This window comes from Equus asinus, chromosome 14 (genome assembly GCF_041296235.1).
Source record: "Equus asinus isolate D_3611 breed Donkey chromosome 14, EquAss-T2T_v2, whole genome shotgun sequence".
NCBI lineage: Eukaryota > Metazoa > Chordata > Mammalia > Perissodactyla > Equidae > Equus > Equus asinus.
Window position 1 is genome coordinate 1,511,161 of NC_091803.1, and position 21,561 is coordinate 1,532,721.

General features: G+C 57.2%; 1 protein-coding gene across 10 annotated transcripts in view; it reads right to left on the bottom strand.

The window, feature by feature from the left end:
- MAD1L1 (mitotic arrest deficient 1 like 1) overlaps positions 1-21,561 on the bottom strand; it is a 415,485-nt gene that overhangs the window by 110,814 nt on the left and 283,110 nt on the right. For all 10 annotated transcript variants that reach the window (XM_014846667.3, XM_044746860.2, XM_014846671.3 and 7 more), the window contains one exon: positions 17,597-17,687. In XM_014846667.3, coding sequence (XP_014702153.1) covers positions 17,597-17,687 — 91 coding nt within the window. The remainder of the gene's footprint in view (positions 1-17,596; positions 17,688-21,561) is intronic.

Below are 21,561 nucleotides of genomic sequence, written 5' to 3' on the forward strand. Positions count from 1 at the left end.
CGGCCCAAGGTTGGAGGCAGAGGGCCAGACAGGGAGGAGGACGGCGGCTCATGCAACCCAGCTGCAGGCCCCTAGGGACATGTCTCTCACCACAGACACTCCACTGAGGGTTAAGGGGGCTCTACAAGCCTGGCTGCCCCTGGGCCCCACAGCTGCGGGCAGGAGAGGCCCCTATTGCCCCCACCCCCTCTGTGTCCACTCGTCCCCCAGACAGAGGCTTCATGGAAGCTGGGCACTGGGCATTCCGTGGCCAGGGCACCCTCCTGAAACACCGGTGTGGGGGGCCTGCCACCTTGCTGTGGGCTGTCAGGGCCAAGAAATGACTTATGATGGCCCCTTTGTGTGTCCAGAGCCCTGTGGCCGACCCCAAGGAACCAGCCCACTGCAGTGGCGAACTGGCTGGGCCTGGGGGAGGGGCCACCCCCACGTCTTGGCCAGTCACCAAACCAGCAGCGGGACCTAGGGGCTGAGCGGCTCCTGCAGGGCCTGGGTCTCCTGGTCAAAGACCCTTCTGGCAGCTGCGGGAGCGTGGCAGAGGGAAGATGGAGCTGGGGAGCAGGTGGCCCAGGCCAGCTCACAGGGGAGGGCCCCCCTCATGCCGCCCTCCGGACAACCGTCTCCGCCGACTGGTGCCAGAGGACGCGGCGGGCATGTCTATCCACCACTGGCCCTGGGCACAGTGCTGGCCCCGGGCACAGTGTTGGTCCCGGGCACAGTGTTGGCCCCAGGCACAGAGGGAAGCACAGCAGAGTGTGCCCTGTGGCTGGCACCAGCCATTCCAGAGGAAGACCACCAGGGCCAGTGGGGCGCAAAGGGGCCCTCCCCTGGCCAGGCCTTCTGCTGGCCCGCCTGCTGCCACAGCCTCCTCAGGTGGAACACTCGGAATCTTGGGGCCCGTCCTGGGCTCCTAGGCCATTCCGGGGTCCTGGGCTGAGAGCTCTGGCAGCAAGGCGTGACGTTTCCAAAGATGGAGGGCAGGGACAGGCAAGGAAAGTGGAGCAGGCTCCCATGTGATGCTCCTAGTCACGGGAGGGACAGCGCAGGTGCAGCGGGGCTGAGGCTGGGGGCTTCTCTGGGGCTAACCCTCAGAGCGCCCGGCTTGTTCCAGAGGGGCACTGCCAACACGACCATCACCAGCGAACGCCTCCCTCCACGGCTAAGAGGAGAGACGAGCCCCCTGGGCCTCAGCGCCAAGCGGGAGTGGACGTCCCTCCTCTGCTCCCACACAACCCGGGGGGCTGAGCCAGACCCGCCCACAGGCCAGAGGAAGGAAAGACGCTGCCATCCCAGGAGGTCAGGGAGGGCCACGGAAGGCCAGCACAGAGCTTCCTGGGCCCCGACAGCAGAGGCCTGGCCTGGCTCCCCCTGGGTCTCCGCTCGAGGTTCCAGGAACAGGCTCCTGGGAGGTGGCCCAGTGTGTGGTCCTTGGGGCTGGCATTCTGTTGCCCCAAACATGACTCTCCCACACTAGTTCTGAGACTGGACCACACTCTCTCTGGGCCTCAATTTGCTCATCTATAAAATGGGATACCACTGTTGACCTTCCCAAGTTCCGGGAAGACCAAACAGCCGATGGACGTGAAAGCAGTCTTCAGCCACGAGCAGCTTTGCTTTGCTGGGTACGCGAGGATTGCCCGTGAGGACCACCGGAGTAAAAGCCAGACTTACTCCTGACAGCTGCCTCTCACATCTGCCAGACACACCCCAGATTGTCGCATCTCCACAAAGGTCCTGGGGCCACTGGAATGCCACGTGTCCGAGGATCCAAGCCTTTCCGGAGACATGGGCACTTGGAGCTGCAGGAAAGCACAGTGCAAACCTGATCCCTCTGAGGAGGGAGGCGGCAGTGGTGACAGGACAGTGCCTCCAGGACCATGGCTCGCACAGGGGTCCCCACCCGCCGCCAAGAGCACAGCAGCCGGAGCCCGTCCAGGCAGGGCGCTCACCCACCGGCGGCCCTCCAGCGCCCTGCGCGTCTCAAGGAGCCCTCTCGTTGGCCTTGCCCCTCGTCTCAAACCCCACGAGTACCTCCAGGGCCGTTCCCCTCCTCCCTCACTGAGCAAAACGCTGGGTCTCGTCCCTCTTCCCTCCAAACAGGCTCAGAAGCCACAAGAATGTCAGAGCTGGAGGACACTTGCACTGCGCTACACGTGGGCCAGGAGCTGCCGGGACGGTCACTGTGGTGCACTGTGGGGCAGGCGCTGCCCTGTCCTTACTTTCCAGGGCACCTGGGCCTCTAGGGGCTGCTGACCAGCTCAGGGCCGGCCAGCTAGGGCAGAAACGGGGGACAGCCAGGCCCGCCTTCACCCCTGCTCCGGCACCCCCTCTTCTCTGCCACCACTGCTCGCGGGGAAGTGAATGCTGAGAAAACTAAAGAGGCTTCCTTCGCCTCTGAATTCCCATCTCCACGCAAGCACAGGCCACAGCCTCAGCCACCCCGACAGAGATGGAGAGGCCCAGCGCTGGCTGTTGGGTGCGTCTCTACCTCAGGAGGGGATGGCAGAGACCGCTGGGTGATTCCTGCACCAACACGTCCTGCCAGCCTCACCCGGGCCCCAGCCCCGCCAGCTACAAGCCACACGACCAGGCAATGGTCACCTGACCTCTGACCCCAGGCTGTGCTCCAGAGACGAGGACGACTACCATCTCACTGGACAGAGCCCATCACACGGTCCGCCCACCCTCTGTCTGCCATCCTCTTCCATGCCAGGCGAGGCCTGGGCTGCCCTGCCACACACGTCTCCTACCCCTGCGCCACCTGGCCAGCCCGCACACTCTCACTCAAGCTCCCTGACCTCTAATCAGCAGACAGGATGGTTTGCAAGGCCAATTAGAGGACACGGTCGTCACCCGCGGACTTCCGCCCAGAGTCCTTCAGAAGGTGATCTGCTGTGAGAGGCTTGTAAACAGGCTGCAGGGGAGGGATGGAAGCCAACTCGAATTGTTAGGAGGGTGGATGGTGACTGTTCAGGCTGAGGACTGGCTTTAATGGCCCTGGCCCTGGTCCCTGCCATCGCCTTCCCCGAGGCCCTGGACCTATGCAGCCCACCTGCTGCCACCATGGGGCTGCCCTACAGGTCACACAAGGTGGGGCTGCTCCAGTGGCTCCTTGACAAAACTGTGGGTGGCGGGCGGACAGTAGACATGGGTAAGTGGGGAGGAGTAGCCACTGACAACTATGATGGACCACGGGTCAGCTACCCAAGCTTCTCGCCCAGCTAGCAAGCCCACCTACTGCTCCCGTCCGCAGGCCGGGCCTCTCCCTAAGCTTCCATCACATCAGAGCAGCTGCACACTTGCACGCCCAGGGCCCTGGTACATGAGGTGCACACCTGCACGCCTGCACACCAGAGCCCCGGATGCCAGACGCCCGCCTGCGCGCCCAGGGCCGTGTTTCTTGGGACGAGGAGGAAGAGGACGGACAGGCCTTCGTCCGCGTGTGCTCAACCTGCTGCAGTCGAGCGGCTGCTGCTCCTGGCATCCCCCTCCTGCCATTTCACAACAGTGTCACTGGGCCTGCCAGCCGACGGAGCCATGGTGGATGAGCAGAAGCTCTTGAAGCCGGGCGGCCTCGGCTGCCATGATGTCCCCGCTACAGAGGGCGAACAACAGTCGGCCCCCGAAACCCACCCTGCCTAAGCCAGGAAGAGCTGGTGGGAGGCCTCGGTGGTTCCAGCTGGCAGTAGGATCAGCCGGCAGAGGAGAAGCGCTGGGCCAGCCACAGCAGCAAGAGGGCTGAGCAGGAGAGCAGAGCAGCCCCCGGAGCCCCGCTGCCCCACGCTCACCATGGACACCAGGTGCTTTGCTCTCCGAGTCGTACCAGAGGGTATTAAACAAAGTTGCTTTAACCAAGTTTTTTGAATTGTGGTGAAACTCACATAAAATAAAATTTACCATCTTAACCATTTTAAAGGGCCCAGTTCTATGGCGTGGAGCACATTCACATTGTTGTGCAACCATCCCCACCACCCATCTCCAGAACTTTCCATCTTCCCAAACTGCAACTCTGTCCCCATGAAACACTAATTCCCACCCCCCTTCCCCAGCCCCTGGCACCCACCATCTACATTCTGTTGGATGAATTTGATGACTCCAGGGCCCTCACACAAGCAGGATCGTACAGTATTTGTCCTTTTGTGACTGGCTTCTTGGCTCAGTGTAACGTCCTCAAGGTCTATCCATGTTGCAGCAGGTGTCAGAATTTCCTTCCTTTTTAAGGCTGAATACTATCCCATTCTATGGATAGACCACATTTTATTTATCCATTCATCCACTGATGGACACTGGGGTTACTTCCACCTCTTGGCTGTTGTGGATAGTGCTGCTGTGAACATGGGTGTGCAAACATCTGTTTGAGACCTGCTTTCAGTTCCTCTGGGTGTAGACCAAGAGTGGAATTACTGCATCATGTGGTTAACACAAAGCAGCTTTTACACTCAGTGACAGCATCTGTGGTGGGGTATCGTCTAGTCCCCACATAAGAGAGTTCTTTCAGAATTCAGTGTTTTGTCCACAAACCCACTCCACAAAACATCCTTTCTACAACAGGAATTACGTAATAGGTCAGAATTTCCCTTCTTGTTGGCTGCCAGGAAGCTCCACCTCAGCAACAGTATCAGCCCCGACAGTCAGAACATTTGTGATCACCCTACAGGTGTCACGGAATCAGCGGCTGGGATTTGGTGTGGAACAGCAGGATCTTACCCACACGAAATAGATGTGATCACAGAAGACAGTCAGACCACACTCACAGACTGATGGAACCCAAGTTCCCTGGGCAACCTTGACTATTCTAGAGCCTGCGGTGGAGGGCCCCGAGCACTGGGGGGCTGACCCCACCTTGACTATTCTAGAGCCTGCGGTGGAGGGCCCCGAGCACTGGGGGGCTGACCCCACCTTGACTATTCTAGAGCCTGGGGGGGAGGGCCCCGAGCACTGGGGGGCTGACCCCACCTTGACTATTCTAGAGCCTGCGGGGGAGGGCCCCGAGCACTGGGGGGCTGACCCCACCTTGACTATTCTAGAGCCTGTGGTGGAGGGCCCCGAGCACTCAGGGGCTGACCCCACCTTGACTATTCTAGAGCCTGTGGTGGAGAACCCTGAGCACTCGGGGGCTGACTCCACCTTGACTATTCTAGAGCCTGCGGGGGAGGGCCCTGAGCACTCGGGGACTGACTCCACCTTGACTATTCTAGAGCCTGCGGGGGAGGGCCCCGAGCACTGGGGGGCTGACCGCACCTTGACTATTCTAGAGCCTGCGGTGGAGGGCCCCGAGCACTCGGGGACTGACTCCACTTTGACTATTCTAGAGCCTGCGGTGGGAGGGCCCCGAGCACTGGGGGACTGACTCCACCTTGACTATTTTAGAGCCTGCGGTGCAGGGCCCCGAGCACTCGGGGGCTGACCCCACCTTGACTCTTCTAGAGCCTGCGGGGGAGGGCCCCGAGCACTCAGGGGCTGACCCCACCTTGACTATTCTAGAGCCTGCGGTGGAGAGCCCTGAGCGCTCTGGGAGGCCGACTCCTCCTGTCCTTCTCTGAGCCACAGAAGGAGATCAGGAGCATGTGGTCCTGCCAGGTCCTCACGTTGCTGCTCCTGGAGTCCATTCCAAGGGCCTGCTTCCTTTTCTTCGCATCACCGCCTCATTGATTTCCTTGTCTATATAATCAGCCCATTGTTTGTCTCTCCCCACAGGACACGAGCTCATGAAAGTCGGGGCCCTGCTTGCCCCTCCCTCCACCGTACCCCAAGTTGGAGCAGTGCCCACAAAGGAGCCCAGTAATGGTGGGCTGGCTCACGGGAGGGGTAGGGATGGTCAGCACAGAGCCCCAGGCGCCCCTGCAGGGCCGGAAATTGCTGTGCTCCCAGGACCCTGCCTCCCGAGAAAGGCGCCTGGTGAGGAACAGAGGTCCACCCCCTCGCTTCACAAGTGAGGCCAGTGGGGCCCCGAGAGCACCACTCTCCCAAGGCCATCTGGTAACTTAGGACAAGTGTGCCCGTCTCAAGGCTCTGGGGCCATCTGTTTAACAGGGCAGAACACTCAAAGAAAGCACCAAACTCGGAAAGGGAACATCCCGCCAGGAAGCTGCCCAATTTGTAGTGGGGCTTCTAGAGGAAACGAGTGAGGCGCAACCCACCAAGCCCTCCGCCGGCGTGGGCTCCGAGGTCGGCACCAAGTCACTGCAGGCGTCCCCGGCCCCACCACAGCAGGCGCAGACACCAGCACAAAGCAGAAGCTGCAGGAAGAACTGGAGATTTCAAAATGCCCTTGGACACACTTTCACTGAGCTCCCACGACACCATTTCCTCCCGGATCTTACAATCGACCTCATTGACGGAAGGCCGACCACACTGTTGCCTTGCCAGCACCCAGGCCGGCCCCTCCCAGCACCCTAATTCTGGTGGGGGCCCTTCTAGTTCTGCAGCACTGGGGTGGTGAAACAATCTCGGCTCAGCCTCAGATCTTCCTTCCTTCTGGCCAAGGCAGCTGGTACAGGGAGGGCATGGGGACCAGTGACATGTTCAGAACGAGTCCGGGGCCTTGAGCCCTGGATCACTGGACCAGAGAGGCTCTTCCCCACTCTCAGGGGAACAGATAACATCATCCGTGGAGCAAAGCCTCCCAGTTCTGAGGGAGGCCAGCCTAGGGATGGGCCTGACAAGGTGAAAGGCAGAGACAGAGCAGGAAAGCAGCACTCAGGCCTGGATCAAGCCTTGCCTGAAGCTTTCTTATTTAAGCCACTTAGCATTGGGCTTTCTGATAACTGCAACCCAAAGCACCCTGCCTTGTAAAATGGTCGACTCTTTTTAAGCATAACCCACTGGAGTCTGCCATGTTCTTGCAGAGCAGCCAAGCCCTCTGTCCCCACAATCATTCCCAAGGGAAGCTGGCGGGGCCAGACACCATCTTTGACACAGAGCAAGGGACTCAGAGGAGCCAGCAGCCTGCACCACATGAGAGAAGCCTCTGCCCTCCGACCAGCCTCCTTCCCAAGCGCCAGTGCAAGCTGCCCAGCTCATGGAGAAGGCTGCGCAGGCACAGGCGAGGCCTGGAGCTGCCGAGGGAGGGCCTCTGCCACCACGCGGCACCAGACAGTGCGACATGTCAGCTCCTCCCCCACCCAGGCCCTCTCTGCAGCACCCCTTCTCTCCCTGCACGGGCAGGCAGGGCAGGGGAGATGGACACGCACACGAAAAGCTCCTCTGCCGCCCCGCCCCTCTGTCCCTGGAACACCTGATTTCTGCCGCGGAGGGCGAGCAGTCTGGCCCCAGTGTGGGCAGCACCCCTGTGGTGCACGTCCCAGGCTCGACTGCCGCCCCCAGTGCCCTGGGGACCTTGAGGGGGGCTTCCTGGAGGCGCAGGTCCAGTCACTGTGGGTGTGGGTGGGAGCCTGGCTGCGGGGGACGGTGCCGCAGGTAGGTGAGCAGAGAGTCGGCAGGCTGGGAGCATGGCTGTTGGGATGAGACGCAGACTCCACGGCAGGGCAGAGGCACTGCGGGTCCTCCACCCAGCTGGGTCTGTGCCACGTGGTCTGGCCCCACCCGGCACAGGGAGGGGCAGATGAACCCCAGGAGAAGGGGCCGGGCGCTGGTCCACCACGCAGGCTGACACCCAGCATGCCTACACAAAGGACCGGTACACAGCCCCTTGGAGGGGCTGGGGCACAGCCGGCAGCAACAGGAGAGCAGGCTCCCCCACAGCAGCAGGACGTGGCCGGAGGGAGCCATGCCAGACTTCAGATCCCCCATCCGGTGGGTGAGGGTGAGACCCTGGCCAGTGTTGAGGGAAGAGGAGCGCACTGGGACACAAAGCCAGGATGCTGGCGGGGTCGTCCCAGGTGCTGGCCGTACAGGGAGAGAGGTGACAGGCAGTTAAAGGGGTGTATGCAGGCCACCCGCCAGGGGCTGAAACCTGAGTGCGCAGGGCGGGCCAAGGTGTCTTGCAAGCCTTAAGACGATCACAAAGACTAAAGGCAGGGCCCCCTGAGCCAGTTTCCTCGTGCCCATCTTGAATCCCCTGGTCATGGGAACTGTGATTGGAATGGAAGCTGTGAGGATGGCAGGGTGCAGGAGAAGGAGCCCGGGACCCCGAGTCTGCTCCTGGCTCTGCCCCGAGAGGCTCTGGGCCTCTGTTCCCGGCACGGACATGGGGGTGGCTGGCCAGAGCTGCCCTGACGCCAGGGATGCCCCACCGCCCCGCCTGACCACCCTGGTGGACACCTGAGGGTGCCGCGCCGTCCTCCGCAGAAATCAGCCCCGTGCGGACCGCCCTCCCACCTGCAGCCCATCAGTGTCCTGTGACAGCCCACCCGAGCGAGGGCGCAGCCTCCCTCCCCCATGCTTCACGCTGGGCCCATGGCACACATTACGAGGGGGCTCAGAGGAACCAGGTGTGCCCTGCCCCGCCCCCCGCCACCACACACGTGGCTGAAACACTCTGTGACCCACGGTCAGCAAAATGCCACCTGCCTGAACACGACGGTATTATTTCTTATCATGCCTAACTTTCAGGTTCGTAAAGTGTTGGGTCCCTAACTTTTATGTCTAAAAGCTTCGCAAGGACCATATGCGGATAAAGAGAGGTGTCAGAACCGCGGTCTGAGAACGCCCAGGCTGCAGCGCCCTCAGACGGCACTGAGTACTGGCAGAGGTCAAGGCCAGCCATGGCACCGCTCACGGTACTTTGTGCTTTTTGGGTCTTGAGTAGGCCAGTGGCAGAGCAGGGCTGGACTAGTCCCCTGAGGGTCACAAGGTAAAAAGACCCCACGGCAGCTGGTTGATGGGACCCTCGGGGACACCGAGTGGCCTCGCCTGCAAACAGTGGCTGGCCAGCAGTCCGGGGATCTGAGGTCCCAGGATGCCCGCTGACCCCGGCTCTGGGTCCCAGGGCCCATAGGGCAAGAAGAGGCTTAACATTCAAGATGCGTCATTCTTCTCATAAAAAAATCAAGAGAAAATCAGTGCCTGTGGAAATTTCTCCACACAAATGCACATCAGCCAGCTGGCTTTTTTTAGTCCTCAGTGTTAATAAACATGAGCAGCCTGGTGCCACCTCGGTGGGAGTTGAGGCTGTTTCCTCATTAAGTGTCTTGTTTACACAGAATATTCAGGAAGGCAGGCCGGGGCAGCAAGGCCCTGGACTAGACGCTGAGCCCCTGCTCTGCCCGCAGCCACAGGGGTGTGGATGCCCAGCTCTGAGACCCAGTCGCAGTGCAGCGGGGACACAGGCCATCCAAGGGGGGGCGCACGCCTGCTCACTCACGCCCCGCCACCTCAGGGCAGTGACAGACCTCATAGACAGAAGCCAGGGTCTGCGTGGGTAGACAGCACCAGGTAAGGGGGTGAAACCGAAGAGAACATCCACTGATGATAAAAACAGTAACGAGAAGTAAATTCAACAAGAAACGAGCAAGATAAATATATAGCTATGAAATGTCCCAACAGGATACAAAAGTGGGCCCAACAGATGGAAAGACAGCCACGTTCTTGCGTAAGAGGAGTAACACTCTGAAGACGTGCCATCTCCAGAAGTTCGCGTTTCACAAAATCTAGCAAAATTCTAGATTGACCAAGGGAGAGGGGAGCTAGACAGGTTGACTCTAAAGTTCATAAAAAAATAGACAAAGGTGGCTCGGAAAATTCTGGTAGAGAAGAGCCATGGGGGCAGGCAGGACAAGACGCATCAGATGCTGAAACAGTAACGCTCCATAACTAGAACAATCCAGAACTCGCCCTTGATCTGACCTATGAACTAACGGGGGGCAAGACAAAGAGCAAAAACAGACCACAGACACGCAAGAGTCCAGGACACAAGGAAGGAAGCACCTCGGACCGGCGAGGAAAAGACGAGCTTTTCACCCAGCGGCGCGCGGGCTCCTGGGAAGGGCCTCTTTCAAATAACAGGTTGACGTCACGCTTTACACCATATGAAAAACCAAAACCAAAATCAAAGTCCAAATCAATCACAGATTTAAATGTAAAAAATGAAACCACCAAAATCCAGAAGAAACCATGGAGAGTTCTTTCATAACCTTGACGTGAGAAAGGTAAAAACATGACCCCAAACCCAGAGCCAAAAAAGAAAAAAATGGTGGGTAAATGCATCTATGTAAAAATTTAAAAGTCAAAAACTTCTGCTTGGTAGAAAACACCTCAAGCAAAGAGAAATGGTAAATTCAGAAAATCCATTAGCAACTTAAAACAAAAAGGGCTTGGTTCCTAAATATGCAAAGAGCTCTGAGGAATCAACAAGGACCAATGACCCACGTGGAAAATGGATCAAAGACAATTAACAGTTACAAACACACTAAAACCCCTCACTCACATGTAACAAAGGACTGAGGTGAGAACTACATGGAGCTTCCCCCTCACCTCCTGGACCAGAAGGGCGGGACCCTGGTGTGTGCTCTGCTGGCGAGGCTGCTGGGCCACCGTCCTGCTCTGTAAGTGGGCACACTGATGCGCCGGCCGTGAAGAGCCGCTCAGCTGGACCTGTTGAGACGCACGCAGGCAGCTCTGATCCCCTTCTCTCTCACCTGGAAGTTCACCCACACAGTCGTGCACACGCAGGAAATGCCATATATAGAAGGACACTTGCCACAGCCCTGATTAGGATCACAGGAAGGGAAGACTACCCACATATCCGTTAACAGGCAACTGGGTAAATAAATCACGGCACATCCTCCAGTGAGGCTCCACGCAGCTGGGTAAAAATAACCAGGGCACCACGTACTGAGAGGAGAGAGCTCCCGAAGGCAACAGGCAACAGGCTACCTTGTGAGCTAAAGGGGGGCGGCAGGAAGAACACATATTAGGTATAAAAATAAGCCCAGTTCGAAGAAGTTACTATGTGAGAGGAACTACACAAATGCCTCATGTGCATGACTCACCGAATCTGCGCCACCACCCTGGGAATGGGTCATTTCATCCTCATTTTCCAAACGCAGGAGCTGGGACTCGGGAAGTGACAGCGCTCGCCCAGGGTCTAGGGTCTGGCGTCTGAGAAGCGACAGGCGGGAGTTCTCACCTAGACGCGCTCCCTCCAGAGCCACCTCTTGGGTACTCTGCTGCTGTCCATGCCCGCCCACGTGCGCCCACTCCACTTACGCCCCAGGAACACTGGCTGGGGGCCAGGCCTGAGGCTGGTGCTATCTGGGTGATCCAGGCAAGGTCACTGCCCTCAGAGGACCACACTGCCCCCCATACAGGTCCTGGGACGTGGGTGCAAAGCCTCAGAGGAGGGGTGACGCGTGAGCTGCGCCTGATGGACGGGCAGGCTGACTGGCAGACGGGGAGGGCGCTCCACACAGAGCAGGTTGCGGGAGTCCGACGGTGCTGGCCACACCACGGCAAGGTGGGAGACGGCAGGGCACCGAGTGGAAGCCAGCGGGAGGGGAGCAGGGCCAGCTCGTGGTCTGGATCCCTAGAGCTCTGGCTCCACCATGATGGGTGGGGAGGCGGGGAGCAGCCGGCCCTGCGGTCCTCACAGACACCCCAGGCTTTCAGGGCAGAAGTGGCAGCCAAGGGGGAAGGGAGGGCCTGGACTCCACTGGGCGAGGTGGAGCACAGCTCATGGCAGTGGGGGCTCTTTGGAGTTTGAGGACGCGACTGTGTCACCTGTGGCAGATCACCGGCTTCTGTGACCCTGGGCTTCTTCATTTGCAAGGTGGGAATCACGATACCCCTTCCTCAGTGCCCGTGAGTGTTATGTGAAAGCACCCACAGGGCCAGGCCGGGACATGGCTCGTGCATGCGGCCGAGAGAGAGCCATGCCCGGTGTCACCGCAAGGGGGTGAGTGCAGCGCAGACCCATGCTGTGGCCATCGCCACGTCAATCCAGCACCCCTGCGCTCCAGTTGCTAGGTCCACATGGAGGAAGCAGACCGTCAGAGCGACATCAGTCCCTGAGCACAAACCTTCCTCACTCCAGGGATCACCGTCTCTGGGGCTCACCGCACGGCAGGCCCAGAGCCCTGGCTGCACTGTTCTCATGCACAGCTGTGCGGTTCTACCCCTCCGGGGAGCAACCCTCAGAGAACATTCCAGAAGTGTGGGCATCAAAAAACCACCTGTCCAGTGTGGGGAGGATGTGCCCAGGGGCCTGGCAAGCAGCCAGAGGACCCCCAGGAGGCAATCAGAGGCAAGACGGGTCTGAGAGGCAGAGGCTGGGCCTGCTTTGGGCTCAGGGTTCCCTGGCAGGTGGGAACAGGTCCGGCAGGTGAGGGCACTGCGGTCAAGGACTGACAAGTGTGCCCCCAGGAGGGCAGGCTGGGCAGGAGCCTGCAGGTGAGAGGGAACCAGCGGGGCTCCGGGGGCTTCTGCTGTGTGGAAAGCGGCCAGGGGCTGCCCCAGCGTCGATAGGGAGGGGCAGAGGGCTGTGAGGAGCAGTGGACGCCCCGCCCCGATGGGGACGGGAAGGCGGCGGGGGCCGAGGAGGCTGGAGGACAGCGCTGCCCGCCTGCTGGTGCAGGGACCGCAGTGGGGACGGTCTCCACGGCACCATGAGCTTTCCGCTCACGGGGAACCTAGCAATTTTCTACCCACTCCATTTCCAAAAAAGATACTTATTTTAAATGTCATGGGCTACAGGCTGGCGGTGGGGCAGCCCCATTCAGCCAGGGAGGGGAAGCAGGCAGGGCTCTGGGGCACAGCAAGGGTGAGCGGGGCCTCTGGGGGGACGGCTGCCATGCAGGGGGCTCCATCCACCCCAACCATCAATCTGTGGGAACCTGCAACACTGAGGGGCGGTGGATGCCGGCTCAAACCCCAAAGGTGACTTCCGCTTAATGACGTGCGAGCTGGAGCACTGAGAGGGCGGGACAGATGTCTGCAATTTGCTTCAAAAAATCAAAAAAATAAACAGGACTGGTGGATGGAAGAGGGGTGGGTGGGCACGTCATAAAGCCACCACAGAAAACACGCCTGGCGGGATCCGGGTGGTGAATATGGGTGTTCACTGTAACATCCTGCCCAGGTTGCTGTATGTTGTGGAATGTTCCTAAAACGAGGAACGCCCAGCAGGGCTGGGTCTGCAGGCTGGCCCCCCATCACCACCCAGACTCGGGGTGAGCCAGGGCGGCGGCAACAGAGCGTGAGTGTGCGGCTGGGCCGTGCTCTCCACACGCAAAGCTGCTCCTCTCAGCGGGGTGACTGCGCGGGGATGGCGTCCAGCCTGAGGTAGGGCTCCTGACGGACACGCTGCCTCCGGCCCAAGCTGCCCCGCCGTGGGCTGGCCCCAGACAGCGGCCTCGGGAGACAGTCCCTGAGCTGGGCCCATCACACAGACGCAGAAGTCCCCGTGTGTCAGGGTCAGGGTGGCTGAGGACGGTGGTGTCAATAGTGCTAACAGCAGCAGCAGAGGCGCCTGCCTAGGCACCGGCCTGTCCTCCAAGGACAGCCACAGGGAATGGTGTCAGCTCTGCATGCAGGGCCACAGTCGGTGAGGAACAGTGCCACCACCCATGCCCAGGGCCCGCTGCTAAGAGGGGGTCACAGGAGGTCTGTCAGGACAAACGACGCGTGCGCCCCTGCTGCGTTCCTCAGCCACCTTCCTGGTTCTGGGAACCCTAGGCCCGTGGAGAAGTGCGCGGGGCAGGGGTGGGGGCGGGAGGCTGGAAAGGACCCAGGGCAGGAGGGAGGCGGGGCCGCCCAGAGACACCGGGCAGGGAGAGCCAGGACCGCTGGGAAAGGCGGGGTGGGGACCAGGGCACCTCGGGTGCATTTCCCGCTCTGTCTCCACTCGCTGACCCCCAGAGCCCCAACTCCTGCAGCTACTCGGAGAACCACAGAACTCCCCTGCTTCCGGAGCCAGAGTTTCAGGAGCTTTGCTCAATTTCCGCCTTTATCTGCGCAAACCGTGACACGTTCAACCCCTGTTGGGCCTCTAAGGTAAGGTGTGTCTGAGCTGGTCATCCAGGTGCTGGCTGACTGTGGGCCTCAGTTTCCCAATCTCTGAATGGGGCCTTGCATGAGCAAGCAGTAGTTGTGGGCCCCCAAGCTACCCGTGTCCCTGGTGGCTGGCGGGAGGTGCCACCTTCTTGAGCTACGTTAGCAACGCACACAGTCACCCCAGGCGAGTGCGGGCAGTGCCAAGGAGCCCAGACAGGCTGAGTGTCCAGGCGGCGCGTGGGCACGGCCCAACAGGCAGGCGCACCCAGCCCCGAGCGGCGACTGCAGCTCTGTCGCCTGGCCAACCAGCTGTGAAGGCATTACGAAAAGTTCTAACTAGTCGCGCGCCCTCTCCGAGCATATGTTCCCAATTAAGCCAAACTGCAGCTGATTTTAATCAATCTTCCTTGAAGCGGCTCAACTTGAAGATGCTCCTCCAGAGAGAGAGGAGAGGCGAGGAGAGGGTATTTGCATAAGGAACACTCGGATCAGCATGCGGCGGGCGGGCGACGGCTCAGCCCTCTTCAGGCTGCCCCCTCCTGCGGCCCGGCCCAGAGCTGCGTGCCGGCCCCGGAGGCGCAGAGAAGCGTGGGGCTCCGGCAGGAAGGAGCAGTGAGCGGCACACTGCAGCCAGGCCTCCTGGAGGGGCATCGCGCGCTCTCCTTCTGCTTCCAAGACCCAGGGACAGAGGTGCAGGGGTGCGGTCTGCGCCCTCGTGATGGAGAAGGCAGGGAGGGGCCATAGGTGGATGTGAGCATCTCCTGAGCACCTCCTGTGGACCAGGTGTGGCAGTCAGACGTGGCATTTGATCTCCCCGGTAGCGCCCCCTGTGGGCATCATTTCCAGTTTTACAGAGAACACATTGGGGGCTTGGATGGCAAAGCCTAGCATGCCTAAGACCACCCAGCCAAGGGACAGGACAGGATTCCAGCCGAGATCCGCGGGCTTGGAGGCCGGTGCCCCCACGGCACCCTCCAGGGCTCCCCCTCTGTTTCCACGGGTTCAAGTCACCTTCAGACCCATTTTGATGCCACCTGGACCAGCTCCCTGGATCAGACACAAGTAGAACTTGTGACCGTGACCAGAATGACTGGTCATCTCGCTCTGAGTTGTGGCCTTTGCTCCTGTCTGCCCTGCAGGGTCCAGGGCAGAGCCTGCCCCATTTCCTGCATCTTCAGCAGGCCTGTGCAGACAGGTGCTCCTCTCGTGCTGGATGAGTAGACGGTGGCGGGACAAACTCTCTGCCTCCCCGGCGTCTGGGTCAGATAGGAGCTGTCGCTATCACGTGGGAGTGACCAACACAGCTGCAGTGATCAGCTCAGCCTCTGGAGTGCAAACCTCTTCCGGCCCCAGAGCATCATACAACAGACCAAGGTCAGGGTAGCCGGCATAGGCAGTGGGGGCGGTGCTGGGGGTGGGGGAGCAGACCAGTGGTCCCTGAGCTGAGGCTGGGGACCTGGGAGCGCAGTCAGGCCATCAGGGACACAGCCCTGAGGCCGTAGGGAAGCGGGCATGGGCAGGGCAGGGCACAGTGGGGTGGGTGGGTGACGAGTACAGAGAGGGAGCCCAGACTCAGGGGGCGACGGGCCCGGGTTCAAAGCCCAGCTCTGCATCTTCTGGCTGGGTGCCCACGACCACATGCGGAAGCTCTCGAGGGGAGGTTCCTCATCAGCGAAATGGGGGTAGCGTGCCCTCTCTCTGAGGACTGCAGACTCAGACACAGAAGGCTTAATGAGAACCTGGGGCCACGGGCCTGGTGACAGCACACAGTGGAGGCTCGAGGCAGCTGTGACTACCGAGACGACGGGTGAGGAAATGGGGATCCAGGCCGCCCCACCATCATGCTGACCCTTCTGAAACGAGCCCATTTGAGGTGCAGGGATAGTCCTGAGTACCTTCCTGGTCTCAAGCTGAAACCGGAAACATGGAGCAAGGGGCTGTAACACGGGATAGAGGTGGGCAGGAACCTCTTTTTGCTGTTGTCTCAGGACCTGGGCAAACTGTAGAGCTGCAAAGGTCAGCAAACAGTCCCAGGCTCGAAGCTGGTGGGAGCGAATGAGTGCAGCCATGGGTGAGAGGCAAGTGTTAGGGCCCCCAAGCACCCACAGGGAGGGACGTGCAGCCTCGCCTCCCAGGCTCAGCTCTGGATATTTATCCACTTCTGGGAGCAGAGGAGAGGTGGTTGCATGGCTATCTAGAAGCCTCCGCCCCATGCTGCCCAAGGGCCATGGCGGAGGCTCAGGGAATGCCTGTGCTCCAGTCATCACATCATCGCAGGAACCTCTGCTCCCCAAGGATGACAGCAACCAGGCCCCACATGCCACGCCCTCTAGGCCACACTGTGGGCACTGCTCAGACACGCTCGGCTGCACGTGAACTGGGCACTCCACGCAGCTGCCGCCAGCCGGTTCCCCTCTCCACACCCACAACCGCAGATGAGAAACCTGGGCACTGAGAGCCAGGTCACACCAACACCAGGGTGCGGACACTCACCTGTGCCCTCCCCATGCCAACACGGACGCCGTCTGCCTCCTCAGCCATGAGTGGCTCCAGGAGGCACAGCAAGGCCCCCACCCGACTCGAGCGCCCATGCGGAGCTCAGGAGGACGTGTAGGGTCGACATGGCTAATCCCACGTGTGGAGACAGGACCAGGCCCTGCCCACCCTTGTCTCCAACACAGGAACGCTTGAGATGGGCCAAACGTCCCATCTTCCCAGGATCTGGTGGCAAACGTCCATCGGGCACAGAGCTCACCTGCACCTCTCACCTCATGTGACCCTCAACAACCTCGCCAAGAGCCACTGCAGGCTCCTTGTGAAGGGCCTGGCAGCCCAGAAGCAGGAAGAAAAGGAAATGAACGCTTTTGGCAGGACTCACTGAACCCCAGTCACCAAGGCGGGCTAGAAGCCATCAGCCATGATCTCAGGCTGTGCTCAACTAACACCCAGAAAGAGATTTATGAAGCCGTCTCTGACACGGCACCGCTGACGGGCGGCCGGGGATTCACCTGCCAACAGCCCAGCTTGCCATCTGAGTACTGCAGCCCAATTAAAACGGTACGAGATGACAGGTCCTAGAGCTGAACACGGTCCAGCCGCGGCTCACGGCACCTCGCATTATCAAAGTTGTCACTTCTCCCATCTCCAGGAATTGGTAATGAAAAAGAGACTTGATTTGCCTCTAATAGGTGTCAAGATAAAATCAATGGCCTGTCCAAAATCTGGGTAATCACGAACCTGTGGGTTGCTTGCCATGGAACAGGATAAAAATGAAAAACAAACTGAAATAAAACCCGTGTAAACAGCGTCCAGCTTCACGGCTGCATGTGGAGGGGACAGGCTTGGGTACAAACCCAGACCCAAACACAGGAGGCGCCCCGGGCTCCTCCGCACCTAAGAGCACACCCACCGCACCTGCCCCGGCAACGTGGGCGCCACATGCACTGCAGGCTGGAGGCCAGCGGCAGAGAGAAGGGGAAGAAAACAACAGACCGAGGGGACAGGAGGGCTGGGGCTGGGGACAGGCAGCCTGTGGGCAGGACACACTCTGAGCCAGCTAGAGGTGTGTGCATGGGAGGATGTCCCTGGGACGTCTGTGGGTGCGGGAACCATGGACACTCACACCCAGGAAGAAAGGAGGGCGGGGTGCGCCTGAGGGAAAACGCAGGTTCTAGGACAGGCCTCCCCGGGGCTGCCCGCCAGCACGCACCTGCAGGGTGAGCCGCTCAAGCCGCATTTCCAGCATTTTCTTGTCTTCCTCCAGACGGCTCCGTGCCCCTTCCAGCTCCTCAACCTTCGACCTGCAAGGAGAGGGAGAGCATGACAGGACACTCACCACAGCCCATGCTGGAGAAGGCCTGCCCTCTGGGTGAAGAAAGGGGAAATCTTATGAGAGGAGGTTATGAAGCTTCGTTCCCAAATATACAGATGGGAAATATGACATGAAGTAACAGCATTAAGAAAAAAATGGTAAAAATACCCATGCTTAGGACGGGAGATTGCAACCAACAGCCTCTGTTCAGAGGGGGAGGTTCTGCATGGACCACAGGTGGACAGGAGCACGGAGGAAAACCAGCCAGAGGTGGGATGGGTGGGGCCTACGCGTGTCCTGGGCCCACTGGTCCACTCCCAGAAGGTGTGACTGCATTTTGGAGAGGACACTGAGAACTGAGAAAACGACCTAAAGAGTCTCCAGAAATGACAGACAGAAGGATCTCCGACATGGGCTGTGGACATAGGTGATGACGGGAGGCTAGGGAGGAAAATCCAGGGCGGCGAGCAGAAGCAGGTGCAAAATATACAGCTATGCACTGGAGGCTTTGGGGAGAAGAAGAAGAAGAAGAAGAAAGATTGGCAAGAGATGTTAGCTCAGGTGCCAATCTTTAAAAAAAAACAACAGGGGACTGGCCCCGTGGCCGAGTGGTTGAGTTCGCGCGCTCCACTGCAGGCGGCCCAGTGTTTCGTTGGTTTGAATCCTGGGCGCGGACATGGCACTGCTCATCAAGCCACGCTGAGGCAGCGTCCCACATGCCACAACTAGAAGGACCCGCAACGAAGAATATACAACTATGTACCGGGGGGCTTTGGGGAGAAAAAGGAAAAAAAATAAAATCTTTAAAAAAAAAACCACAACAAAACAGCTATTTAAAAAAGAAAAAGAAAAAATCTTACAAGCAGCCAGAGAAAGGAAGAGATGTTACATGCAAAGGAATACAGTAGATTCCTCAGCAGAAATGATGCAAGACAGAGGATAAAAATCTTTAAAATACTGAGAGGAAGAAAAAATACAAACCTAGGATTCTATGCCCAGTGAAAACATCTTTCAAAAGCAAAAGCAAAATAAAGATGTTCTCGCACACAAAAACTGAAGGAATTCATCACCAGCAGATCTGCTCTCAAGAAATGTCAAGAGAAGCCCTTCAAGCAGAAGGAAGATGACACCACATGGAAACAGAGATCCATACAGAGGAGTGAGGAGCAACGGGGATCGCAACTATGTGGGAGAATATATTATTAAAGTCTTTTACAAATATTTAAATTACTACTTTTAAAAGAGATTGCTTAAACAAAACTAACAAAAATATATCGGGGGCTTAAGACCAAAGTACAAATAAAATGTATGACAACAATAGCATGAAGGCTCCAGGGGAAAAACAGACATGTGCAGTTGTAAGCTTAGATACCATATGTGAAAAGGTCTAAGATCTCTTGAAGGCAGACTGTGATAAATGGAGAATGCATACTACAAACCCTAAGGCAACCTCTAAAATAACAAAACAAAGAGTTACACCTAATAAGCCAAAAACGGAAATAATATAGAATCATAAAAAACATCCAATTAATTAGAAAGAAGCCAGAAAAAGAGGAAAAGGGGAATGAAGAAGAGATTGGACAAATAGAAAAGAAGATAGTAAGATGACAAGATCAAACCTCATCACACACACAATCACATTAAATGTAAATGGTCTAAATGCCCCAATTAAAAGGTAGAGAAACTATCAAATGGATGAAAAAGCAACACCCAATTATATGCTGCCAACACAAAAGCACTTTCAATATGAAGCTGCAAACAGACAAAGCATGCTAACACCAAGAAAAGCTACAGAGAAAGTTGGAGAAGCTGCTGATATCAGAAAAAGGAAATTCCAGAGCCAAGAATAGTACCAAGAAGGTAATTTTGTCACGAGAAACAGGCCAACTGACCAAGAGAACATCATAATCGTAAACATTTCTGCACTAATACAGGAGCTTCAAATGAGATGAGGCAAAAACTGACAGAAATGCAAGAATTATAGACAAGAGCACAAGTATCATCAGAGATTTCAATATCACTCTCTCAATAACAGATAGACTAATTAGCAAAAAATCAGGCAGGATAAAGTAGATCTGAACACTATCAACCAACTTGACCTAACTGACATTTATAACACCCCAGCTACAACATCAGAATACAGAGTCTTTCCAGGTGTACACAGAATATTTACCAGGGCAGACGTAGGCGGGGCCACAGAAGGAGGCTCAGTATATTGAAAAGGATTTTAGTAATTCACAATGTGTTCTGTGACCATAATGGAATTAAACTAGAAATCAGTAACAGATAGTGAGAAACATCATTTACAAGGACGTTTAAATAGACGCACCCAAAACATAAACTACGCGGTTCTGGAACCAGCAGAGACAAATCTGGAAGAGTGACGAAAGGCCCCCACGCTGAGAACTACGAGGTTCTCAGTTAGGCGGAGAGAAATTAAGGACGAGCTGAACACATGGAGAGAGACGCTGTCCGTGTTCATGGGTGGGAGACTCAATCTTGTGAGGATTCCACTGCCTCCCAAATTGTTACAGATCAGAGCGTCTCAATCAAAATGCCCAGTCTCTGTAGAAACTGACAAGCTGATTCTAAAGTTCACGTGGAAACGCGACAGACCCAGAATAGCCAAACAACACTGAACAAGAAGGAGCTGGAGGGGAGACAGCACCCAACTTCAAGAATCACTACAAAGCTGGAGTTATCAGAACCGCTCTGGCCCCAAGTCAGACGATCAATGAAACCGAACGGAGTACAGAAATGGATACAGAGGTACACACGGACAACCGTTTTTGGCAAATATACTAAGGCATTCCAGGGTAGAAAGGATGGTCTTTTCAACAAATGGTACTGGAACAATTGGGGATTCATAGGAAAAAAAAAAAACCCTAAAATCTATATTTTGTATAATATAAAAACTAACTCAAAATGAAAATAAACCTATACCTAAAATGAAAAATTATAAAATTGCTAAAAAATATGGCAGAAAATCTTTGTGAATTGGGGATACACGAAGATGTTTTAGCTATGATATCTAAATCATCATACATAAAAGAAAAAAACTGATGAAAACTTCTCCTTCAAGGACTTCATGAAGAGAATGAAAAAGCAAGACATAGACTCGGAGGCAGCATGTGCAAACAAGCCTCTGACAAAGGACTCGTATCCAGAATATATAAAGAACTCTCTAAACTCAACAATAAGAAAACAAACAGTCGAACGAAAAATGGAAAAAAGATCTGAACAGATACTTTGCCAAAGAAGACAGACAATAAATAACAAAGAAGCACATGAAAAGGGGCTCAAAGCCACTGGTCACTGGGGACATAAAAGCTCAAACCACGAGGAGACCACTACGCACCTCTCAGCAGGATTCAAACGAAAAAGACCAGCCACGCCAAGTGCTGGTGAGGAGAGGCTGGAGCTCGCCCCCGCGGGCAGTGGGGCGTAAAACGGAACAGCCACTTGGCAGTTTCTTGGAAAGTTTTAACATACAACTACCAGCCATTCCACAGGCGAAAGCATAGTTCTACACAAGGACTTTATTCGTAATATAGAGCCACAAACTGGGGAAAACCAAGTGTCCACCAACAAGGGTGTGTGTAAACAAATTGTGGGACATCCACACACGGGACGCCCTCGGCAGTGACAAAGAACAGAGCGCTGACGTGCGCACACAGCGACGCTGCACAGACGAGCCCCGAGCCGCCAGGTGGGGGAGGTCTGCCTGCAGCCCAGGGAGGGGAAGCTCTGCTGAAGAACCTCTGGCCCCCGGCGACGGCGGGGAGCCGAGCGGACAGCGCACACCCAGTCCAGCAGGTAAGTCCTACCGCCCCTGGTTTTTAAAGGGGAAACCAAGGCTCATG